Here is a 19,252-nt window from a genome sequence, read left to right on the forward strand (position 1 = left end):
GCAGGGGCTGGGCGGGGGTCGCGGCGCCTCAGCCAGCGCAGCCAACCCGAGGGGCCGCCGCCGCCGCCGCCCAGCGTGCTCCGGGGCCGCGGGCCGCCTCCAGCACCCGCCGCGCCGCAGCTCCGGGACCGGCCCCGGCCGCCGCCGCCGCCGCGATGGGCAACGCCGCCGCCGCCAAGAAGGGCAGTGAGCAAGAGAGCGGTGAGTGCCCGGGCCGTGACCCCGATCCCGGCCTCGCGCTGCCAGCCTCCTCCCTGTCCATCACTGCTTGGCCCCTCCCCCCACGCCCCCCCCCATTTCTCTCTGCTTACCCCCAGGCGCCCCTTCCCCCTGCCTGTCCAAGGTTGGGGCCCGGGGCCCGCAGAAGACCTCGTAGGAACCCCGTTGCCAAAAACCGCCCCTCCACTGCAAAGACTGTGCTCCCCCCTCAGCTGTCACTGCCAACCATGGCACGTATGACCGCTGGGCCCCCACATGGGGCCCTATCACCACCCCACTCCGTACTTTCCTGGCCCCTCTCCTTAGGTTCTAATCCCCCCCCACTTCCTCACTCACCTCTTCCACAGATGAGACTCACTGCCAAACCCCGACCCAGGCTTCTGCCAGCCTGGGAGTGCTATGGGGTCTGCCTCCGCCCAACAGGGACCTTGGCCACTTGGTGACCACACCCCTACCCCCTCCAGCCCCCGCCATCTTTCTCCTGCCCTTCCCCTCTTCACCTTATCACAGCCCCTCTTCAAACCCACCCTTGAGCATTTCCCAGAGCCACTTCCAGCATTGTTTTTCCCTTCTGTGTCACTTGGCATGGGGGACAGGCTCTTTCTGGGTCCCTCTGCCCCTCTCTCATCCTGTCACTGTCACTGCTTCTCTGCTTGTGCTTCCTTCTCCAAGCAAGCGTCTGTCCCTGGCCGGGGTCGCACACTGTTTGTGAACCTAGAGAACTGCTTCTGTGCTTGCGAAGCCAGGTTTGAGCCAATCGTGCTGGAACTCCATGCGTCCTCTTCCTTGGCTTTGGGGGTGAGGGGTTTCAGCAGAGAGCCCCTTCCCATCTCCTGCTGTGCAGTGAGCTCTAGGCTCTTTGGAGGGCCCCTCAATAAATGGTTGTGTCACAACTGAGGCTTGATCATTCACCCAGTCCCTCAGGCTTCTTTACCTGCTCCTGGCTTGGGATGAAAAGTAGGGGATTAAGAGTGAGTTTACCAGGGCTCATTCAGCTAGAGCTGGGATGGTGAGAAAGAGGACTCAAGGGATGACAGTTAGGAAGAGTAGTGGGTGACATCTAATGACTCGCTTTGCCAAGAGACAGATTCTGATCATCCCCAGGGTTCACCCAGAGGTGGCCCTGTTTCCACCTTAAGCCCCCAAATCATATAGGCCTTTTCCAGCCAGCCAGGGAAAGAGATTCTGTACCTGGAAATGCCTTCAGAAATGGTCTTGAGCTCCTTCCTCAAGTCATCCAGCTCTCAAATTGTCATCACTCCAGCCCTAAAGTTGGGCCTCAACTAGGATCCTTTTCCAGTTACCCAGAAATAGAGTTGAAAAGGAATGGCCACATCCAAATATGCCTTTCCCAGTTATTTGTCTCAGATCCCAGTGTCTGAGTTCCCTGAATGCTCCCTCCCAGAAAGACCCAAGCATGGAAGCCAGGGAACTTTATTTCCACCCAGATTCAAATAGCAGAACTTATAGCTGCTGAGCAGCCATGGAGAAGCCTGACATGTCACTGATGGGCGGGGGAAAGGGAGGCAAGTGCCTGTAGCTGAGCGCTTGATGACAGAGGAGCAGGTGGGTAGTGACCAAAAATGGTCTGGGCATGAGCTTGGAGGGGATAGACAGAAGGGGAGGGGCTGGGCCCCCAGCAGGTGAGGCCCGCCCAGAGGTAGAAGGTAGAAGCAGGCAGTTGTATATTTCAGTGACTCAGTTGAAAGTTGGGGAGGTGCCATAGTCCTGGAAAACTTTCAAGGCGTATCAAACACATGCAGTGGAGAGAGGTGGGGTGGCAAAGCCACACAGGGAAAAGGATTCCCAAGAAAAAGATCAGAAGCTCCAGAAGGAACCGCTAATTCAGAGTACAGGCTGGACAGCCAGGAAGGGACTATCAGGATAAAATAGAGCCACTATTTACTGGGCAGCTAGGATGTGCCAGGCTAAATGGTCTTCATAGATCTTTCTGCTCAAGTGATTTTTCATAACAGGCTGTTACCTGAATTTTACAAATGAGCTCTCTGAGTTTGACATAGATGATGCCACAGAAGCAGGATTCACATCCATTTCCATCTACCAGCCAAATTCCTGGACCCCAGAATTTCCCAACTCAAAGCTGCCCCCCTGATTTTTCACTATATTCACTTCTATTTTGTTAACGGAAATAAAAATTTTGACTCACTTTTGTTCAGATGTAAGTTTTGATCTGTCCTGAGAAATAATATAAATGAAATCATGGGATTGCTATACCAGTTATATTCTCTCTGGTACACCTTAAGATACAGTGTAACTAGAAAGGCAAAATATCCTTAACATCAGTTCGTCCCCAGCCAGTGGGACCTGGTTACACTTTGGGAAACACCCTAAGCTGTACTTCCTTCCAGAGATTTGCAGGGGCTGTTGGAGAAGGAGACAGGATGAGTAAAGAAGCCCTTTTTTGCTTCAAAGCTCCTATTCTGAGAGGATGGAGTTAGGCAAAATTTGCCCTCTCCCGCAACTAGGATGGGGTGGGGGTAGGGATAGTAGCCAGGCCAGCCTTCAGGGGGCACCTGAATTTCATCTGCCAGACATCAGCCCAACTAGAGTAAGGAAAGTGCCAAACCTTAGTAGGCACCATTTGGCATCCTGGAGCCCCCTGTGCTGCCGTCTCCATGCTCGGGCAGGACAGCCTTGGCCTCCTCTCAAGAGGGCAGGAATTTAGAACCAGCCCGGGGATGGGGTGGGGGAAAGTGTTAGTCACTTATGTCAGACTCTTTGCCGTTCCATCGACTGTAGCCCGCCAGGTTCCTCTGTCCATGGGATTCTCCAGGCAAGAATGTGGGAGTGGGTAGCCATTCCCTTCTCCAGGGGATCTTCCCGACCCAGGGATCGAACCCGGGTCTCCTGCATTGCACGCAGATTCTTTATCATCTGCGCCACTAAGGAAGGGGGAAATCTGTACTCAAAGATGCCAGAGCCACTGGCAGTAGCCTGAGTATGATGCTAAGAGGGCAGAGGAAAAACAAGAGCAAGCCCAGGGCTCTGAACAAGCTAGAGGAATTGAGAGAGGGCAGTGGCCCCAAGAGGCCCTGGGGACGGGTGCCAACTGGGGGTCCAGCCTTGGCTGCCCTGGCCAAAAAGGTACTCCTAAGAGCTGGTCCATGGAAGAAGGTACAGGACTGGTAAGAGGAAGCCCTCCAGACCTCCCCCAACCCCTACCCCAGGTCCCAGAGACCAGAAGATTCATGCTCTGAGAATGAGAATTGCCCCCAAGAGGTCCATGCTGCTGCTGCTAAGTCGCTGCAGTGGTGTCCGACCCTGTGCGACCCCATAGACGGCAGCCCACGAGGCTCCCCCCATCCCTGGGATTCTCCAGGCAAGAACACGGGAGTGGGTTGCCATTTCCTTCTCCAATGTATGAAAGTGAAAAGTGAAAGTGAAGTCGCTCAGTCATATCCGACTCTTAGCAACCCCATGGACTGCGGCCCACTAGGCTCCTCCATCCATGGGATTTTCCAGGCAAGAGTGCTGGAGTGGGGTGCCATTGCCTTCTCCGCAAGAGGTCCATAGATGGGAAGAATTGTGGCCTTCATGACATACTACAGAAGCCTGAGAGGGCCAAACACCGTCTGTGCGTTGGCAGTTGTACAGGTGCCCAAGAGGGTCCTGCCAAGACAGTTTTTCCTTTAAGTCCACCTGGGCTTAAAGAAGCTTGAGGGTTCTCTGCCCCTCCCCTGCACCTACTGGCCCCCAGGTTGGGTTTCTTTTCCTGCCACTACCCCAATACTCCCTGGCTCCCCCTATAGGCAGGGCTCTGGTGATGAGCAGCTAAGCTGGTGCAGCAGGTCTCATGAGCCTTCCCAGCCACCGTAGTCCGGGTGCTTTGAGAGGAAGACTGAGTGATGGCTTCCAACCCCAACGATGGTGAGGCTGAGCCCTGTTGCTATAGCAACTTCCCAGGCACACTCTGACCCTCAAGTCAAGGAGGGATTACAGTAGAGTTTAGGGAGCAAGTGGAGAGGAAAAGGCTGTGGACCCCTGACTGGCCCTGGAAACCCTTCCTAACCACCCTGAGTGGAGATGGGTGGTTTAATTCAGACAAGGGGGTGGGGGGTGGGGTGGATGATCCACCCAGAGTGGGGATCTGACCCAGACCCAGGCAATGGGGTAGACCAGCTCAGTGATGGCATTCAGCTCAGAGTGGGGGGTTGGTCCAGCTCAGTGATGGAGTCCAGGTGGTACTAGGCAGTGGTCCAGTCCACTGTTGAGGTCCAACTCAGACTAGGGGGTGGCTCAGCCTAGGGCTTGGCCTTCCTGTCGCAGACTTTCCAGGAGGAGTCAGTTTCAGGGAACAGGGGATCCTGAGATTTTTTTTGGGGGGGAGGAGGTCTGAGCCTGGGATCCTGCCTCCTGCTGGGGCCCTGGGGGCTGTTTTCCCTGTGAGCCCAAATGGAATCTAGACCAGGGTGGAAGCTGGTACCCCTCCTGTGGGAAACAGGAGCAGGCCAGGCCTACCGTCTCCAAAGACAGCAGCTAGCTGGGTTTCCCTTCTCTGCCACTTCCTGTTGTCAGCAGGGGCCGAGGTTGCCGGGCACTCCCGGGAATAAGTAGCTGCCACTGACCCTGCACTTACTTTTGGGGATCTGGAAAGAAGGAGGAAGATGGTCAAAGCTGCCTCCCCCTCCCCCACCCCTGGGTTTAGCGTTTCGTTTCCGGTTTGGACTTTCAGGGCTGAGAGCAGAGCCAAGCACAGGGCAAGGTTTGACAGAGGCCAAGGACATCCCGGGATGCCATGCCCCTCTCCGCCCCTGCACAGGAGCAGGGCTGAGTTAGTGTTACCCATTCCTCTCTCAAAGTAGCCAAATTTGAGGGCTCTAGCTTCAAAGAGCACTTGGGGGAGGAGATAGGGTGTTTCTCACTGCCCCCCCCCCCCACTCCGCCTTTCTCTCCAGCTGCTCTTTCAGCTAATTAATGGAGTTCTGGGGCCTCCTTGACCCCCAGGGAGGCCCTGGCTGCTGCCTGGGCCTGAGCCTTAACTCCTTCCCCTCCCCAGTGGGCACTGCCCTGGGCACATTGGATGCCATCCTCTGGGCAGTCTAGCACCCACTGAGAAAGGCAGGGCCTGGCAGTGGGGAGCAGTGAAGTCCCTGGAACAGGAAGTTAGCTTTAGCACCCCGCCCCCAGGGCAGGCAGGCCAGCCAGGAGGGACACCCTCAGGAGACTCTTCCCACCACCTGTTGCCAAGGAGGGCCTTTACCAACCTTGGCCAGCTGGGAGCAGGTACCTTTAAATGCTTCCCTAGCAACCAGCTCCTCCTCCCCTGTCCACCCCCACCCCGAGGCCCTCCCAAGAAAGTCAGCTCAGAGACTCTGCTGTATTCCTGGTTTCCCTGCAAAGGGAACGTTCCTGGGAGAGTCAGGGCGGCCTGGGATGGATCCGGGGTCAGGCAGAGGCTGGGATGGGGACTCAGAGACCACCTTCCAGCTGTGGCTGCAGCTGCTTCTCTGGGGCCATCTGATTGTCCGCTTCCTGGGTTACCTGCGCCATACCCTCTGGGCACCTAAGCCGCAACCAGCACCTTGAGCCTCCCTGGCCACGGGCAGATGGGCCCCTGAGCACCCCATCCCACTCCACTCCCTGCCCTTGTACCCTCTGCTGGAAGAGGCAGGAAGCAGAGGTAAGTATGGGGACTCCTGGCTGGGTTTTCCCCCCATCATTATTCCTCTTTATCTGCCCTCTCTTCCTGCCACTGCCACACCCTGTCCCTCACCCCCAAATCTGGCAAGCTGATGAGAGCGCGCACAGCCTGGTCCCTCCCGCACTTTGGAAAGGCCGGAGCAGGGCTGTCAGGATCAAGGCATCCTTGTGGAGCCTCTTAGGGGGGTAACAACAGACAGAGACGCCGACCCACCACGTTGGGAAAAAACAGGATGTGGCATTTCTCAGGGACAACTGAGAGGAAAAGAAGAAGCAGGACCTGCTTTTCTCCTGGATTCCTCTCAAATGCACTCCTCTCTGCCTTCTTGGGTGGGTGACGGTAGAGTCCCAAGAGGGTACTTCACCCCCCTGCCCCCCTGCCCACCTTCATCCAGAATTCAGCGTGTACGTTTGGAGGTTTCCAAGGAAGGTGTCGTATGTCAAGAAAGATTCCGCTAGTGAAACCCTTGCAAGCGGTGCAGCCCCCAAGCTCAGAGAGTTCTCAGACAAGTTGTTGGCTCAGCCAGGCATACCAAGCGAGGACCCTCGGCCATTCCTGACTGCCCCCTCTCTGCCTGGTCATTCTTCATAGGGCTTTCCTGGCCAACTATTTCTTCTCCATCTGCCACTCTTGTGCCCCCCCCCCCCCCCAGAAGGCTCTTCTCTTGGAACAGGGAGGGAGAGTCTTAGGATTGATGGGGGGAGGGGTGTGGCTACCCACAAGGCTGTGGGCATTCCTGGCACTGCCTACGGGTGAGATAGGCAAATGACAGGCAAAACCAAAGTGCAAGTGTACAGGACCCTCTCAGGGTGGCGCCCGTCCCAGGGACATCAGGGTTGAGGATAGCTCTGTCCATGGGCCACCCTGGTGCCCTGTGACCCGTCAGAAACAAAGCACTTAATCTCGTGGGTGTGAGAGACTGTCTGGAAAGTGATCAGAAGCCAGTCTTCTCATCTGTCCAATGAGAGTAATAGCAGCTCTGAGCCATCAGTGTAGGAATTAACCGTGGAAAGCATTGAGTGTGTCACAGAGCTGACACACAGAGAGGGTCCCTGAACAGCAGCACAGCTGGCCCCAGGTGGGCCATTGCAAGGACAGGTCCATACCGCAAGAGTCCGTCAGGCCGTGCATTCAAGATCTGAGCATTCAGTGCTCTACCTGTATTTTATACCTCTGTTTTAAAATATACTTGAACCTCCCTGAAGACTCCACACTTCCACTGCAGGTAGGGGGCGCAGGTCCCATCCTTCATCAGGGGAGTTCTGCCTGCCATGCCGTGAGGCCCCAAAAACTTAAAAAATACTTCACAGCAAAATTAATAGCTGACATTTACATAGCTCTAACACCCTGTGCCAGCCACCATCCAAACCCCCTTTGCCAAGATTAACTCCTTCAGTCCCCACAACTACCCTACTGGGTCATTACTATTATTATCCCCAGTTTACAGATGAGGAAAGCTGAGGCCCAGAGGTCAGTTGCCTAAGGTCACACAGCTCTTCAGGGACCAGGCCAGGAGCTAAACTTGATCGTATCCCAGAGTCCTGGCCCCTACCTACTTTGCTGGGGTGGTGCTCCACACTGGTGGGAATGCCTGTTTTCAGGCTTCAGTTGGGGGGGGCTGGTGGTGAGTAGGGAAAACAGATAAAAGAAATCTGGGTAGGGGGGAGGGCGGGGGCAGGCAAGTGAAACAAAGAGGGAGTGGACACAAAGTAACAAGCCCAGGGTCTGCAGGGAAATCTTCAGTGCTAGCTGGACCGTGGTATTCACCTGGGGCTGCTGAGGGGCCTGCAGGGGGCAGGCATCAGGCGAGGCTTTCTTTGAAGCGGCTCAGGAGCCAGGGGCCCTCCATTGGCAAAGGCAGGAATGGAGCCAGCTGGGGGCCAAGGCAACAGCTGAACCCCCAAGGGCGCCTGCTACCCGAGCCCCAGAGGCCTCCACCCGGGCCAGCCTCCCCAGAGAAGGGACCAGAGGAGCCGCCAAATCCAGAGGCTATAAATACCTCGGCTGGCGTCGTCCCTGGCCCTGGAATGTCGGTCAGAACTGGGGCGAGTGGGGGTGGGGTGGCCCAGGCACTGTTCTCTGTCCCCCAACGAGTGACCCCCCAAGTCGCCCTGTCCCCCATTGTGGACAGAGTTGAGACTGGACCCCACCTCTCTGTAGTAAAGGGGACCCACGCCCCAGCCCAGATCAGGTGCCCCCACCCACCCAGGGTTACCCTCAGACTCAGCCGGGAGACCCGAAGGCGCAGGGAGAAGGTCAGGCTCTAGGTTAAGGTGACTGCACCCCACTTTCCACAAATCGGCATCTCCCCAGGAATAGCCTGGGCCCACGCCAGCAACATGGGGTCTTCACCTCACTGTCTTCCTGTCTTTCTTTCAGTGAAAGAGTTCTTAGCCAAAGCCAAAGAAGATTTTCTTAAAAAATGGGAAAATCCTGCTCAGGTAAGCCCCCTCGGTACAGAGTCCCGGGAGGGGTGACTGATGGCCCCCTCACCCCCAACCACATCCAAGTGACATGGCTAGGATTTTTGGGCACTGTAGAGCCGCCTCACCTGCCCTCATTCAACCCATCGATGCTCATGGGGGCGCCTGATCACACACTGCCAGGCTCCTCCACCCCACTACCCTCTTCCAATGGGTGGCCCCTGCCCCTCCAGGCAGCTGCCAGAAGCTCCTGGGCCCCTGGCCAGGGCTGGATCCAGACCCTGCCACCAGCCTTGAGGAATGCGCCCTCTGCCATCTTGTTTTTCCGCCGCCGTCCTTACCAGCTTCGTTCCACCTGGTGCCCACGGCCCCCTCTGCTGGTGGCAGAGGGGACGCCCCAAACTTGGGCTGCGCAGGCTGCAGGGGTTGGGGTGGTCCCTGACCCTCCAGAGCCCTCTGCCCACAGAACACAGCCCACTTGGATCAGTTTGAACGAATTAAGACCCTGGGCACGGGCTCCTTCGGGCGGGTGATGCTGGTGAAGCACACGGAGACCGGGAACCACTACGCCATGAAGATCCTCGACAAACAGAAGGTGAGTCTGGCCCTGCGACACGGCCCAGGTCCCGGCTACCAGGGCTCTGACCGGGCAGTGGTCACCGCCTGGAGCACCTCCATAACGTGCCAGACCCAGGGGCAAGAAGGATACCATGCTGCCTTCAGGAAGCTTCCTCTCCCGGGGAGCCACCAGTGCCAATCCCAGCATGGATGCAGCATCAGACACCTAGCCTGTCTCAAGAAAGCCAAGCATTTTCCAGCGTGAGAGGAGTGATGTCTATGCAGACCTCCTTTCTGTAAATATTTTTGCCAGGCAAAATGCTCTAGAGCAGCAATGTCCAGGAAAAATATCACATATGGTTTTACATTTTCTAGACTCCTCATTTTATTTTTATTTATTTGGCCAAATGGCTTGTGGGATTTTAGTTCCCTGACTAGGGATGGAACCCGGACCCTCAGCCATAAGAGCATGGAGTCCTAACCACTGGACCACTAGGGAGTTCCCTAGAACCCTCATTTTAAGAGCTTTAAAAAAAATACAAGTGGAATTCATTTTAACAATGTGTTGTAATTAAGTCAGTATATCTCCAATATTATCATATGAACACATGCATCCAGTGTAAAAATATCATTAATGAGACACTTTACATTCTTTTTTTCCGTACTAAGTCTTAGAAATCCAGAATGTACTTTACACTTAGAACACATCTTCGTTTGGATGTTCATTTTCACTGGAAAGAAAAGAAAAAGACAAGTTGAAAAGGCAGATTCGCACAGCCCAAGTTGTTCCAAACAGGCTTGAAAGTTGCATTGAGTATCAGTTTTTTAATTTTCATTGTAAATACGCTGAGTTTTATTGTTTAAAGCATCTTTGGGGGGCTGTGCTGAGTCTTTGTTGCTGCTCAGGCTTTTCTCTAGTTGTCGCAAGCAGGGGCTGCTCTCCAGTTGGGGTGCACAGGCTTCTCATCGCAGGGGCTTCTCTTGTTGTGGAGCACAGGCTCAGTAGTTGTGGCACGTGAGCTTAGTTGCTCTGAGGCGGGTGAGATCTTCCCGGATCAGGGATCAAACCCACATCTCCTACACTGGCAGGCATATTCTTTACCACTGAGCCACCAAGGAAGCCCCAAGATACTTTCCATTTTAAACTCGATCCGTCAGTCAACCAGCCATGTTTCAAGTACTCAGCAGCCATACGTGGCTAGTGTGGACTGCCCTGGACAGTGCAGGTGTAGACCCAGAGGATGTCGTTGTGAACAAAGCAGAGGAAGCCCCATTGCAGTGGGGCTCAGAGCTGACCGAGGGGCCAGACTGCGCATGTGTGACAAGCTGGTCTGAGGTTGACTAGCTGCATGTGACCTTGGGCACCACACTTCCCTTCTCTGCATCTGGGCTTCCAGACATGCATGTTCCCAGTGCATCCTCCTCAGGACTCCTGTCAGTATGTGAGGCGGCTGCTGGGGATGGCTGAGGGCCGAGGAGGGATTAGCCCCGGGTTCAGCTGGATTGTGGGGAGGGGCACGCTCTAGTTGCAAGGAAGGTATTTCTAAACCCCCCGCCCTTTGAGTGCCCCTTCTGCCTGTATGTTCTGTTTCAGCTCAGCTGCCCCTTCCTCCAGGAAGCCTTCTCTGACTCCTCAGACTTACCTGGGTGCCTTATCTGGGCGTCCACAGGCCCCCAGCATCCCCCACCACGGCTCTGACCCCTGTAGCCTGGTGACTCATGTGTTCTTGCCCTGAATTGCATGACTGCATGCCATGTGGGGACAGGCACCTGGCCCAGGGCTTGACAGTCCCCAGCCACTCAAACAGTGTGCGTTTTTTTTTTTTTTTAGGTCGAAGCTTATTTATTTATTTATGACTGCATTGGGTCTTTGTTGTGCAGTGCGCACAGGCTTTCTCCAGTTGCGGCGAGTGGGGGCTACTCTCTAGTTGCTATGTGGTATACGGGCTTCTCATTGCCATGGCTTCTCTTGTTGCGGAGCATGGGCTCTAGGGCATGCGAGCTTCAGTAGTTGGGACTCACAGGCTCGCTGGTTGTGACGCGTGGGTAGCTGCCCCATGGCATGTGGCATTGTCCCAGACCAGGGATCGAACCCGTGTCCCCTGCGTTGGCAGGTGGATTCTTCACCACTGGGCCACTAGGGAAGTCCCCACTCGTACAATTGTAGATGAAGGACCTGGCCCGGCCCTGGCACCTCTCCCTTTTTTTTGGGTGGTCAGGAGGAAAAGGACTCGCTCACACCCCATCCTCTCCACTCTCCCGTCCCACTCCTGCAGGTGGTGAAGCTGAAACAGATTGAGCACACCCTGAACGAGAAGCGCATCCTGCAGGCGGTCAACTTTCCGTTCCTTGTCAAACTCGAGTTCTCCTTCAAGGTGGGGTTCCAGTGGCGGCAGACCGGGGCCGCTGCCAGGCAGTGCAGCCTCTGGGTTCCCAGAGCTGGGGCCGGGCCAATCACCACCAATGGGTGTCTGCTGTTGGGGTGGGGGCGTGCAAATCAGCCTGGGGCTCTGATAGCCCCAAGTTCAACTGGGCCTGCCAGCCTCTAGCTTGATAACCTGGGGCTAGTCCCTCAATCTGGATAATGTCCCTCAAAATTCTGTTTATAGCAAGAACCTGACACACGGCCACAAGCCATGCCACTCAGCCTGGGTTCCAATGCTGGCCCTGTACTTCCTGGCTGTGTGACTCTGGCCCGGAACTTTACTCCCCTGAGCCTTGGTTTCTTCATCTGTAAAATGGGTATCATGGCATTCCCACCTGGGGCTGCCATAACAGTTCAAAGCACAGCATGAGCGCCCTGTGTGAGCGGTTTCGGGCATCATCCTAAGCCTTGACTGCGCGAGCTGGGAAAGGCCACTCAGGGTCTGTGAACCCTGCAGTCACAAGGGCCCTGCACTTAGTTTAAGCTTCTGCTGCCACCTTCTTGAAATTGATAATCATGTTTTTTAACAAGGGGCCTCACACTTTTATTTGGGGGGCCCCCACAAATTCTGTAGCCCATCCTGGTCCCAGTTGACAGATGATAAAACCGTGGCCCCAAGAGCCTTGCTCAAGACAGTCACAGACATGAGCCACCACAGAGTTCTGACTACAGCCCAAACACGCCAGCCAGTTCCCTCATGTACCCATAACCAGCCCTCACTTTGGGTCCCCGTGAGCAGGATGATGGCTTCCCCTAGTTTCTTGCAGGCAGAAGGAAATGAGACAGGTAATTGGTGAGCCCAGCACCTGGCACTTGGAACGTGCTCTGCTTGGGAGCCAAGATGGTTGTTGTCACTTTGTGAACACCTGCCGGGTCAGGGCACTAGGCCTGCAGATGGGGCCCAGGGCTTGGGGAGCAGAGCCCTGATCACTTGCTGCTTCCCACAGGACAACTCAAATTTATACATGGTCATGGAGTACGTGCCCGGTGGGGAGATGTTCTCACACCTGCGACGGATCGGGAGGTTCAGGTGAGCCCGACGTCCCACCCCGCCACCTTGGGGCTGTCCATGGGCATCATCCGTGGAAGTGGCCTCTCAGGGTCCCAGTGGGTTCTTGTTCCCCCTGAGCTGAGGAATCTGAATCTACAATGTCTCAACTACCGCGAAACAAAACAAACACAGTGACTTAGGTGTCACCCTGTGAGTGGGTGATTTTATGTCCTTTAAATTTATGCTCTTGTTTTATTTTACTTATTTATATAGCGATACATTTTATGTACAATAAAGTGCATAGGTTTTCAATACCCGGTCCCATGAGTTCTGACAGATGCATACATGTGTGTAGCCATCATCCTGGGAAATCACCTCCAGTGCCTTTCTTGGCAAATCACCGGCCCAACAAAGTCAAACGTCCTTTCTGGCTTTCAAACACCATAAGTGCGTTTGGTCTGGGTCTGGACTTGATATAAATGGACTCACACAGTTCATATCCTTTTGTCCCTTTCTTCTCTTGCTTCACATAATCATTTTGAGACCCAGCCACATTGTTGGGTATATTCCTCATATGTCCTGGTGGTGGTGTTGGGTCCGATCCCATTGTATGAATCTGTTGCAACCTGTGATTCCATTCCTCTGCTGATGGACACATGGGCTGTCTCCAGCCTGGGGCTGTAGATGAAGAAGGTTGCTCTGTGGGTGCTTTTTTTTTTTTTTTTCTTTAATCACAAAATAAGGCTTTTCATTATTTAGCTTCTTACAGTACTCACACAAGAGAAACTGGCAAATCCGCCTCCTTGTTTGGTCGCTTCAGTCGTGTCTGACTCTTTGCAACCCCCTGGGCTGCAGCCCTGCCAGGCTCCCCTGTCCATGGGATTTCCCAGGCAAGAGTATTGGAGTGTGTTGCCGTTCCCCTCCTCCACCTCCTGATGCATCGTGATCACCTAGGCTGGAGACAGCTCCTCAGGCCCACCTGCTGGACTGCTCCGGGGCGGGCGGGCGCTGCGGGTATGGCTGCTCCCACTCACCCATCCCCTCCTCTATTGTCTCCATCAGTGAGCCCCACGCGCGCTTCTACGCCGCCCAGATTGTCCTGACCTTTGAGTACCTGCACTCGCTTGATCTCATCTACCGGGACCTGAAGCCGGAGAACCTCCTCATTGACCAGCAGGGCTACATTCAGGTGCCCACTGGGCCGGGCGAGGGGGCAGCCCCAGGTGGCCCCGGCCTGAACCCTCCCGCCCTCCCAGCCAACCGCCCGTCCTGTGCCTGCAGGTGACAGACTTCGGTTTCGCCAAGCGTGTGAAAGGCCGCACCTGGACCTTGTGTGGGACCCCCGAGTACCTGGCCCCCGAGATCATCCTGAGTAAAGTAGGCGCCTCTCGACCCCTCCCACCGCCCGGAGGCCTGTTCCACCCACGCCCCCTCCTCACCCTTCTCCCCACACCTGCACCTCACCCTTCTCCCTCCAGGGCTACAACAAAGCTGTGGACTGGTGGGCCCTGGGGGTCCTCATCTATGAAATGGCCGCAGGCTACCCGCCCTTCTTCGCCGACCAGCCCATCCAGATCTACGAGAAGATTGTCTCTGGGAAGGTGAGGCCCAGATGTAGGGGGCTCAGCCCTAAGACCATCCTGCCCACTTCCCCGTCCACCCTGCCCACTGTGGAGCCCCGCTCATCACTGTCAGAACAATCTCAGGAATTCCCTGATGGCCCAGCGGTTAGGACTCCGTGCTTGTTTCCACTGCAGGGGGCTTGGGTTTGATCCCTGGGTCGGGGAACTAAGTCCCACATGCCTCAAGGGACAGCCAAAGAAAAACCAAAAGAACAATCTAGAAGTTCATGAAGTCAGGCCAGGTGGTGATACCAGACAGACCCACCACACTGAGGCCACCACTTCACACAGCCTCACTCATCTCTGGACCTTCAGTGCCGAAACCCCACGGGTTTCCAAAAACCCCAGGCTTCGCTCAAACTCCTGCCCTGCCTGACATGAGCCTCATCTCACTTCTACATGACCCCCTTAGCCTAAGTTTCCATAAGTTTGGCAGCAGAAAAACAAGTGTGTTCAGTTCCCAGGCGCTACCCTAGGGCCCTACAGGGAGTCACCCAGGACATATAGCCCCACTTCCTTTCCCAAATGCAGACTTTCTAGCTTGGTGTGGGTAAGGGGTGGGTGGACTGTTAGAGCCCTGGAGTGCATTAAGTGCCTACTCCCCATGTACCCCCTGGGTCTTACAGCACTGTGAGGGAGGAGGAAGCTGAGGCCCAGAGACTGGACATGTCTGGTTCAAGATCACACAGCACTGCTGTCCCGAAAGAGGCTGGGGGCCCCAAGTCTGCCTTCGGTTCACCCCCCTCCCCTGGAGGACCAGCCATCCCTCCACCTGGCTCAGAAAGTGGTGGAAGTGGCTCCCAGCTCAGCCTCGGTGGGCTGACCTGGTTCTAAGTCCCGGCTCTGCCATCCATCAACTTTGAAACCTCAAGCCAATATCTTTGCTTCTCTGAGTCTCATCCATCTCAGAACTGGGGAACAAGCCACTTACCTCTCAGGGAGGTTTAAGAGAGTCACCAACTACAAAGTGGAGTTGTTAAAAAAGGGAAAGATGAGGTGTCTGCCACAAGGCAGAATAGAGGTTGCCAAGAAAATGGCCCAGAGTGGGGAGAAAAAGTCATAGAAGTTTCTGAGGGGGAGAGGAGAAGATGAGCTTGACTCCCTTCTTTGTAGCATTTTACAGTTCCCACGCACCCTCAGCGGGATTATCTCCTTCATGCAGCCTTGGGATATCTGCTCCGTGCCAGAAAGGCAGGCACAGGTCCAGAGAGGTTAAGGCGGTGGCCAAGGTTACACAGCATGTAAGAAGCAGAGCGGTGCTGGAAGTCAGTTCTTGTAGCTGTAAATCCACTGGCTACTTATATACAAGGCTATGGCCTCAAAGCATTTGGGGGAAGTTGCTGCAAGAGTTATACTGAGCCTTAAAAAAATGGAAGAGCCTTAGCTATGCAGAGAGAGAGAAATAGAAAAACAATTATTTCTCTCTGAAACATGAATATTTCTGAAGTCCCCCAACCCCAGCAGAGCTGCCTTAAGACGCAATGGCTAAGGATGCAAGTTTTAGAGTCAATCAGACCCCACATATGGAACCAACCTGTCCTGCTCCTCAGTGTGACCTTGGGCAAGCTGTTTAACCCTGCCAAGCCTCAGTTTTCTCTTCTGTAAAATGGGAACCTCGGGAATTCCCTAGCAGTCCAGTAGGTAGGAGTTTCTGCTTTCACTGCCAAGGACCCAGGTTCAGTCCCTGGTCAGGGAACTAAGATCCCACAAGCCTCATGGTGAGGCCAGAAAAATAAAAAATCAAATGGGAACATCATAGCTCTTACCTTGCTGCAGCGGTTCTCAAAGTGGCCCCCTCTCCAGCAGCATCAGCCTAGCCCAGGCACTGGCTAGAAATATAAGCTCTCAGGCCCTACCCAGATCTCCTGAATCAGAAACTCCAGTGGGCCCAACAAGCTGTTTTAAATGGGATTCCAACACACCATCCAGTTTGGGGTCCTCCATCCAATAAGACTGTTGGGTGAAGAAGGCAGTGTTTTGGGCTCCCCAAGCTCCAGAGGGGTTTCCCAGTCTTTCTGTGTTATCTGCTCTCCAGGTGCGGTTTCCATCCCACTTCAGCTCTGACTTGAAGGATCTGCTGCGCAACCTCCTACAAGTGGACCTCACCAAGCGCTTTGGGAACCTCAAGAATGGGGTCAATGATATAAAGAACCACAAGTGGTTTGCCACAACTGACTGGATTGCCATCTACCAGAGAAAGGTAGGGCACCCCCTTCCTTCCTCAGGTGCTCTGGGGGGTTGGGGAGAAGTATTACCAATGGAGAGATGAAAAGGGAAGGGGAATCTTAGAATAGCCTTCAGGCTCTGGGTGAATCTAGATGTGGCAACTTAGAGCCGTGGGGGTCTAGAAACAGAATTGCAGAATCATTTGGCCACTCTGACCTTGGGCAGGAGACTACTCTCTCTGGAAAGTATTAATAATTTGCCCATCAATGTGTTGGCTATAAAATTCTTTTTTAAAAAAATGTATTCATATGCATTGGGTCTTAGTTGCAGCATGTAGGCTCTAGTTCCTCCACTAGGGATCAAACCTGGACCCCTTGCCTTGAGAGCACAGGGTCATAGCCACTGGACCACTAGGGAAGTCTCTAAGATTCTTAAGATGAGTCCACACTCTAATGCAACCTCAGGCCTGGGTCAGAGTAAGTTATCTTATGAATGTTAGCCCATTCACATTTATTGTTGTAATGATGATTATGTTGACTGCTGAGGTCTGAGTGGTTCTTGACCCCTCTCCAGGTGGAAGCTCCCTTCATACCAAAGTTTAAAGGCCCTGGGGACACAAGTAACTTTGACGACTATGAGGAGGAAGAGATCCGAGTCTCCATCAATGAGAAGTGTGGCAAGGAGTTTTCTGAGTTCTAGGGGTGTGACTGTGCCCCCATGGGTTTTCTTTCTTTCCTTTTTTTTTTTTGGTGGGGGGGGGGGGGGGGTTGGATTGAACAGCCAGAGGGCCCCAGAGTTCCTTGCATCTAATTTAACCCGCCCAGCCCCACCCTCCAGGGTAGGGGGAGCAGGAAGTCCAGGTATTTGGGGCAAAACACCAGCTGCTCCCCCTCACCCCCTTTGCCCTCCTGCCCACCCCTACCCACTGCTTTTGCCTTCCTTCCACAGCCCCCCACCCCAGCCGACTTCTGCCTGTTTTAAACGAATTTCTCGGTTCTTCCCTTCTTCAGGGCAGACCAGGTCTCCCTGGTTTCAGGGACAGGGTGTGGCAAGAGGGGCCCAAACTTAACTACAGCCACCCCTCCCCCCCCCCAAAAAAAAAACCCGACAGGCACCACTCTCTAACGGTGAATGAATGAAAAGCCAACCTTGCCTTCAGAATAATCCTGCCAGGGAAGGAGAGATTTTAGTGACTCGTTCAGTGGGCCACTTGCTGTAATTTTTTAAAAAAATACAATTTACAATCTTATTTAAGTTCCACCAATGCCTTCCTCCCTCCTTCTCCCACCCTTTCCCATGCCCCTCTCTTCAAATCGTTTTTTTTTTTTTTTTAACAAAAACTGGGAAGCAGACTGACTATAAAGGAAGGAGCTGGGGTTCGAACCTCTCCCCCAAGTTGCTACTCTCCTGCCTCCTCCCCCCACCCCTTCCCCCAGGATCCCCTGTCAAGCCTGAAAGGGTCTCAGCCCCTTTAGGAAGCCCCTACTCTGTTCTGCCCCCCACAGACCTTTCTTCACCCTTGGGCCCAGACAAAGCAGCTGCCCCTCTCCCTGCCAAAGAGGAGTGGTCCCCTGAAAAGACAAGAGGGGGAGCCCCGAGCTCAGGGTCGTCCCTCCCAGTAACACTCTCCCCAAACTCCTTGATTTTATTCTCAGCTAGATTTTAATGTCCAGCCTCCTGTCAGTTGGGAAGGCAATCACCGCAAAAGGAGGTAGAGCGCCCCCACCCCCGGGTTCAAGGCCAGGGTTGCTGGCGAGGGGCTGCTTGTTTTATTCACCCAGCAGCCTCCGCCCTCCACCCCCCATCTTGGGCGCTCCTCCTCTGCTTAGCTGTCAGCTGTCAATCACCGGTTCTCCCCCCACCGCCACCACCCATTTGTGGTTTTTTCTCTCTTAATAGAAAAGTCTGGAGTCACCCCATTCATCCCCACATTTGTTCCTCTCGTCATTTCTCCCCATCCCAGGAGGAGCTCTCAGGCCTGGGGTGGGACCCCGGGTGGGCGCGGGGGTGATTCAACCTGTGTGCTGCGAAGGACGCAACTTCCTCTTGAACAGTGTGCTGTTGTAAACATATTTGAAAACTATTATCAATAAAGTTTTGTTTAAAAAAAAGTGTCGCTAGTGTTCCTGACTTCGGTCACCCACCCACGCACCCCCAGGGGGTTGGAAAGAGAATTTCGGACCCCAGCGTCCAAGCTGATCAGCACCTGGCCTGGAGTCCTTGTAAAGCTGGGTTTAGCTGGAATTCCGCCACTCCCCTCCGCCCTGCCGGAGAAGGGGGCGCCAAACTGCCCTCTGACCCAAGATTAGGGGTCCCGACATTCTGAGGCGCACCCCCTCTGCGTCCAACGAGGCCGAAAGGGCGGGAGCTCTAGGGAGACGCTGGGGCCGGCGCGCCTGGAAGCCGAGCGGCGGCGGGGGCGGCCCTGGCAAGGGCGGGTATGGGGTGGTGGAGACCGTGTGCGCCCCCCTCCCCGCGCAGGCCAAGCACGCCCAAGGGGCGCGGAGGCGGCGGTGGTCCGAAGGTCCCTGCGGCGCCGGGCGAGCGCAGTGGCCCGGCCCGCGGGCGGCGAGTTCCCGGTAAGTGCGGTCCCGAGAGCGGAGCGCGCCGGGGAGGCGTGGAGAGGGGGGCTGGGCGCCGGGGACGTCTGGGTCCCGCGCCCAATGGCTGGAGGGCGGCCGAGCACCGCCCGCCCGCCCCGCCCGCCCCCTCTCCCCTCCCCCCGGCGCTCCCCTCCCCCTCCCCCGCCCGCCGCTTTCCCCCGCCCCCGCCCCGGCGCCAACTCCGCGGCGCCTCCTTAAAAAGCGCGCGGGAGTTGTAAGGGGGGGCCGGGGCGAGCCGGAGTGAGCGAGAGCGCAGGGTAAAGGGGGCGGGCGGGGGGCCCGGGCTCCACCTTAAAAGCGGGCGCGTGGGGGTGGGAGGGAGGAAGGCGGGCGGCGGGGAGGAGGGAGGGAGGGAAGGAAGGGGGGCCGGAGTGTCCCGGGCGCAGGGCGCGCGTGCGGCGGCGGCGGCGGCGGGGAGGGGCCGGCCGCGCCGCGCTCCCCTCCTCCCTCCTCGCATCCCCGGCCCCGCGCGCGCCCAGCAGAAGCGGGTCTGTGTGTGCGTGCGTGCGAGTGAGTGAGTGTGTGCATATTTTTTTCTCTCTTTTCTTTCTCTCTCACTGTTTTTTTTCTCTCTCTCTCGCTC

The 19,252-nt window shown here is 55.5% G+C and overlaps 2 protein-coding genes across 3 annotated transcripts; both read left to right on the plus strand.

Moving 5' to 3' along the window:
- The first annotated feature begins 145 nt into the window (after positions 1-145).
- Positions 146-17,393, plus strand: PRKACA (protein kinase cAMP-activated catalytic subunit alpha). 2 transcript variants are annotated; one of them, NM_001009234.1, is given in 10 exon segments: positions 146-201; positions 8,261-8,322; positions 8,771-8,899; positions 11,139-11,237; positions 12,235-12,317; positions 13,341-13,467; positions 13,560-13,655; positions 13,757-13,879; positions 15,936-16,100; positions 16,640-17,325. In NM_001009234.1, coding segments are annotated over 10 exon segments (1,056 nt in total). In that variant the 5' UTR covers positions 146-155; the 3' UTR covers positions 16,766-17,325.
- SMIM46 (small integral membrane protein 46) lies at positions 5,558-8,322 on the plus strand. Its single transcript, XM_060416270.1, has 2 exons — positions 5,558-5,860; positions 8,261-8,322. The coding sequence occupies exon 1, from the start codon at positions 5,614-5,616 to the stop codon at positions 5,764-5,766; it is 153 nt and encodes a 50-aa protein (XP_060272253.1). The 5' UTR covers positions 5,558-5,613; the 3' UTR covers positions 5,767-5,860; positions 8,261-8,322.
- Positions 17,394-19,252: the final 1,859 nt, after the last annotated feature.

This window comes from Ovis aries, chromosome 5, assembly GCF_016772045.2.
Source record: "Ovis aries strain OAR_USU_Benz2616 breed Rambouillet chromosome 5, ARS-UI_Ramb_v3.0, whole genome shotgun sequence".
Taxonomy (NCBI): domain Eukaryota; kingdom Metazoa; phylum Chordata; class Mammalia; order Artiodactyla; family Bovidae; genus Ovis; species Ovis aries.